This window comes from Nansenia antarctica (genome assembly GCF_963989245.1).
Source record: "Nansenia antarctica genome assembly, chromosome: 3".
Taxonomy (NCBI): Eukaryota; Metazoa; Chordata; class Actinopteri; order Argentiniformes; family Microstomatidae; genus Nansenia; species Nansenia antarctica.
In genome coordinates this window covers 60,019,272-60,025,391 of record NC_137688.1, presented here as the reverse complement: position 1 = coordinate 60,025,391, position 6,120 = coordinate 60,019,272, and the positions used below count along the sequence as shown (strand labels likewise).

The following is a 6,120-nucleotide window of genomic DNA, read 5'->3' as shown; positions in this document are numbered from 1 at the left end:
CCTAAAAGCCTGCATGAGTTCCCTATACCCTCCTCGTTGAAACCACTACCCTGCAAACACCGTGGACAGTTGAAAGTTGTTTAAAAGCGTTGTAACAACTTTAAAATATGTGCACTGGATGTATTTATTGATCTATAACGTTTTAGCATGATTTGTCTGATGAACATGATATGATATTGATTTTGTATGATTTAACACTGATTATCAATGCAAATCACGTTATGAAATTAAGTAGCTTGAATGTCGTTTCAATGCTTATATTTTAAAAGTTGTATGCAAATGTCTAAGACGGGTGATAACAAGTTGTTATCAGTGCAATGCAAAATAAACTATTGTTTAACAAAACTCGAGAATGTGTTATACATTATAATTAGGCCCCAACTTTAAATATATGTATACTAAATGGTGATCGTGCGTAGATATGGTGTCCTCCACAAATTTCTGCAGTACAATGCAAACATTTTGTCATTATTTCTGTATTAATTTTGACGTGAACTGTTGCTCCTGCAGGTCAGAATTTAGGAGATAAGAAAATGATGCACTGACCAATGTTTACATTGCACTGCGCAAGTGCAACTTGTCTTGCAGTACAGTGGTAGTAAAAAATAATAATGGTTAGCCTTTGATTTCAGCCAAAAATAATATTGTTACTTTCATGTTTTAACTCGCGCTTTTATTTTGAATACGGCGAAAAGCGAAACTCTTAATTAAGTATTAATGGAGCCAGATGGACACTGTTTCTGTTTACCATGTGACTTTTTACTAGCTCTGCTGGTAAAGGAGAAGAACACGTGGAGGATTGACTGTCCATAGGACCGTATACCATGGTATTTGGTTGGTGGTATTTGGTAAGGTGTTGATCCTAAGTCTGGATCGTCATTTGAAATGAGTTAACTTTCATGTAGGCTAAATCAAAACATTTATGCACATTTGATATTTGCTTGAAAAAGTTGCTCTAGGCATACTTACATTAGGTGAAATTCTAGTTTTGACCATAAATCAGACCATAGAACCACTGGAACACACACTAGATGCACCATTATGATAATTGCAGCAGATACATAAAGCATGATGATGATGATGCAAATTACATTCATTCATGCAGATAAACAGCCTTTATGGTACAGTAATCCACCAGGGGTCGCTGTAGTACCAGGAAAGCATTGCTCCAACAGTCTCATCCATCTCTAATAAGTTATGGATGTCCTTACTATCCGGTCAGCATCATAGACATCATTGTCTGTGCTCAAAACATTTGAGAAAAATGATGACACCTTGAACAGCTATATCATATCTGACGCTACTGTTGAACATGATTAAAAATGCCTAAATAAAAGTAAATCCAGGACAAACTAAGTTTCTGGAAGACCAAAATTAAATCAAATCAATATGGGTGAGGAGGTGTCAGTTGAGCAGTCTTATGGCATACGGGTAGAAGCTGACCTGGAACCTGTTGGTCCGGGTCTGGATACTAAGACGGTGACTGAGAGAACAGGACGTGGCTGGGGTCCTCAATGATCTTCCTGGTCTTCCTCTTGCACCTCCCGGAGTAGACGTCCTGCAAATCATTCCCCCCATGTGTTACAGTCATGGACTCAATGAGATTCTTTTATTTGACCTTTTATTTGACCTTTTTATAAATTACTACTATGTTGCAGAGCTATTTTAAGCTATTTAACATCAAGAATAATGACGATTATTGTTTCATACTCACTTCAGAGGCTGAACAGGCCAGACAAGACAATGGTCACCACCCTGGCCCTAGTGAGAACTCAGTGAATGTTCTCTGTGTCAGTTCTTGATGATCATAAATAGAACTAAAGCAGTAGCAAACCCAGCACACAGGAAGTTAGTAGAAAAAAATGACTAACACGCCTCTGGTACTAGTATTTAACACAGCACCCTGCCATCTCAGTAGTCTTCAAAGGCCTGTCTTTGTCCTTTTCTTCTCATCTGCACAGATCTACAAAAACAGACATGTAAAGGTAGCCTAGTATCCCAAAATACGTTTCCAACGAATTGATCCCACCAGAAGCATGTGTCTATGTGTGTTTTTGCATTTGTTAACATACACATTGCAGAGATTACAAAATGATATACGGTACAGTATATATAGATAGATATAGAATGGTGTGCAATATTGCTTTATATATTACTGATTTATTTATTTATTTATTTATTTGTTGACCAGGGACAGTACACATTAATAAACCAGTTGGTAAATGAGTCAGTTAGCCAAATGGCTACTTTTCAACTGTTGTCCCTGTGGCCAGATGTCATAAGCCGTTCTCAAAAAAAAACAAAAAAACATTGTATACAAGGACATTTATCAGAGCAGTACAGCAATAGGCTCTCATTAACTAACTAGGCCTACTAGACATTATATACAATATTATTTTCAGAAAAAGCATGTAAGACATACAACAATGAACTACTAAATCTAAGAGAGACAGGGCATATATATAACAAATACAGGGCATATAAATAACGTGCAGAGTAAAAGGAACAAGTATTAAACAGTACCAGGATTTACATGGAACATTGAGAATAACATGGTAATTAGTGCTCACACAACTGATTAGCAATAAGCCAGTCTTTAAGATTGTGCTTGAACGTGTTGTACGTTTTACTATTGCATATAATGGCAAAGCATTCCAGAAGGCTAAAGGAGCTTGTCCTACGTATATGGAATAACACAATCACCTCTCCAGACAGATCTAGTGTGCCTGCTACCTTGAGTATTTTGTTTGATAAACTCACTAAGTGAAGGTGGGGCCAGTCCATGAAAAACTTTGAAAACAAGACATGCATCAGAAAATTGTATACGGTTGTCCCAACTCAAAAGATTGTGTTTAGTGAGTATACTGCAGTGATGGTAGCTCTTGGGTTTTTTATCCAGCACTTGATGATGATTTATATAACCATTACTGAGGTTCTACCAAAAATCAATACCCATGATAGCTTCGGCCATTTACAGTACTGCATGTATGTTTGCCTCACAACCTATGTTAAAACATTACCAACAACGAAAACCTGAGGGCTTTAACAAATGACAGGCAGCTTCATGGGTTTCAACACGCAAAACATTAGATTAGATTAGATTAGATTAGATTAAACTTTATTGTCATTGCAGAGTACAAGTACCAGGCAACGAAATGCAGTTTAGCACCATCCAGAAGTGATAGTGATATAGTGATATAAGAACATGATATAAAAACATGACAATGTTAGTGTTACAGTATGGCATGTAGTACATGCTTCAACTTTAACGTTAAGGACATTAGCAAAAACCAGCTGGGTTGGTAGGTCTAGACATCTTTATACTGAGAAGAATAAAAGTATGTCATTATGTGGTCCAGTGAGAAGATATTTTTTTTCCTTTGATCAACATCTATTTATTCAACATCTGATCTACAGTACACTAGGCCATCTTTGACATTATTGTTGTATAATAAGCAGAACATCAAAATACAAGCATCCCAAGAAAAAAAAAACTATTTGGCAGAGCAGATAGCACTATTTATACTATACTTATAATAGTCTATTATATACCCTTAATGAACCCCAATAAATTAGATAAAACTGCATTCTAAAACTGTTTAAAAAAATGTTGTTTCTTGTGTCAGCTGTGGTATCTGAACCAGGCTTTACGCTCACCATGGATGTACGTTAGTGACCCATTAACCAAAATACCACTTGTAAACATCATTGATAACTCTGTACTCCTTGTGTCTGCCCAAGTGTTCACAGCCAAAACAAATGGCCTGAATGAACTTTTGATTCTGTAGAATTAGGTGAGGCTTAGCTGAGAAGTATTTGCGCCACTGAAAGTAACGCATATATGCCTCCACATCCTTGTCCAATCGTAGAATGAATTCAGCCAATGCTTTTGCATCAGGATAGTCTTTTACATGGATGAAGGAATCCCCTGGGACAAACTCCTCATAGTTCTGTCTGGGTGGGCCCAATACTACTGGCACGGTTCCAACTGCAAGTGGTCCATAAAATGTTTCTGTGATGTAGTCTCTGTGAATTGAGCTTTCAAAGGTAAGGTAGAATTTACAACTGGAGATGGTTGAGAAATAGTCATCGTCTTTCAACAAACTGGCTTTACTAAAGACATTTACCTGAATGTGTTTGCTAAGTTCTCGGTAATAGTTAAACCGATCCTCTGTACTTTTTTGGGGGTCACTGTTGTCACTCACAATCCAACAAACTAATTTATCCTTCTTTGGTAGCACAAAGTCCTCATCTTGGACTTTCCTTGACGTCAGTCTCCAATGTACAGGGATGTCTGCATCCTGACGGTAGGTTAACGTCAAATTGAAAAGGTTCTCTATGCCAGGTATTTTACTTGTCTTTGTTGGTGATTCGGCATGGAACCAGATCCACCTTTGGAAGTGTGGTCTGGGTGATGTGGGCAGGTTGGATAAATCCTGTTTGATGGCATTTTGAAAGATGAGCACTGCATCAGACTTGTTGTACAGGGACCTGTCATCTGTCAGGTTGCAGCCATCAATGTTGAATATAGTCTTACAATCCCCAAAATCAAACTTGTAATTTTCAGGCCAAAACCACAGCAACATAATGGGCTTCTCTGGCTTGGTCAAGGGGATTGTGTGCTGAGCAGCAGGCAGGGGAGGGCAGGTTACAGATGGAGATGATTTATAGTACATGAAAAACAGTGTCACAAATCCTCCCAGACCAAGAAGCACTGTCAGGATGACACGAATAACTCCAGAAGTGGCACCCGAGAGCATTCTAGGCCCTGCATGAGAAAGAATAAAAACGTAGCATACTATCGTTATAATTTTCACACTCAAATTGAAGCCAAACTGAACTGACAGTTCAAGCTGATTTCTTTTAAACTGATTTTCATCACACTCAATGATAATGCGTGAGCTTAGAATTATACGGTTCTATCTCCGTTTAGGGTAGTTCAGAGACATTGAGCATAAATGTTTTTGCATTCCATTATGTTTTGTGAGATGGAACCTTTGTATTTTATGAATTACTAACTCAAAAATTTCAACATTTTAAAAGTAACACCACACAGGCATTAATAAAAACCTAATGGATCAGATTATGTAAAAAACTAAATTTTGACAAAAATGGAGATTGAACCTTATAATTCTAACGTCACAAATGATCAAGTAACAGTGGTGCCCTGAAATGGGGGGACTATCAGTGGTGTAGTCTACGTGATACGCAGGACTACGCCGTATACCCACTAGGAAAGGCCAAGGATTTCCATATAACAACTTAAAAATGTGCGAGGATACGTAACAGCGTTTTGTGACAGAACGTTCACTTTCATTCATAAAATTCACCCCGTCTGTGTTACGAAGCACTTGACTTTTGGACCATTGGGAGGGACTGACTATAGCGTCATATACCATCAAAGGGGGGAAATGCGACATGAAATATGTAAAAATGCAGCACTATCATGCACAGATCAGCCTTAAAAAAAACTAAAAAAACATGTAGGCCTAATGATAGATATATAACGTTAGACAGGGAGCGCAAATATATTTTTATGCCGTTACGAAATTAACAATATGAGGCTGGGAGGGGAAAATCACAGTATATCCACTAGAAAAAACTAGACTACAACACTGGGGACTATGTATTATTGTTTCTAAATGTTGATACCAATACTTAAAATATAAATACCCTACTCGTAAATATAGTGAAATACACATACCTGAAACCCTGAAACCCTTACCCTCATATTTAAGCTCATATTAATTGTTTGTTCCAAACCTTTGGACTATAGAGACAAAACAAGTAAAATGTTTCAATGTCCAAACATTTACCCAGGATTCGGGAAATTGAGAAGTTGTAATGTTAAGCATACTGATAGAACAAAGGTAAAAAAAACACTATCGTCCACTCTGCCTGACCTAGCAGTGTTTTACTGCTTTACTATGCTGCTATATTGTTATTTGCTCTGCTGGCTGTTAAATAAGTGACGGATTCCTAAAACAGAAGTTGTTGCTGTCCTTCATTTTCATACAGCACACACACACACCTCAGGATTGTGTTAAAGTTAATAGTTTTTTCTCAATAGCGGTTTGGGTGTACTTAAGTATAAGTCAATCAAATAACACAGAGTATCAT

At 37.4% G+C, this 6,120-nt stretch overlaps 1 protein-coding gene across 1 annotated transcript; it reads right to left on the bottom strand.

Moving 5' to 3' along the window:
• Window positions 1-3,680: 3,680 nt before the first annotated feature.
• On the bottom strand, window positions 3,681-4,760 carry LOC308154233 (4-galactosyl-N-acetylglucosaminide 3-alpha-L-fucosyltransferase 9-like; the record flags this gene model as incomplete). Its single annotated transcript, XM_080527402.1, has 1 exon — window positions 3,681-4,760. The coding sequence occupies one exon, from the start codon at window positions 4,758-4,760 to the stop codon at window positions 3,681-3,683; it is 1,080 nt and encodes a 359-aa protein (XP_080383528.1).
• Between the last annotated feature and the right edge of the window lie 1,360 nt (window positions 4,761-6,120).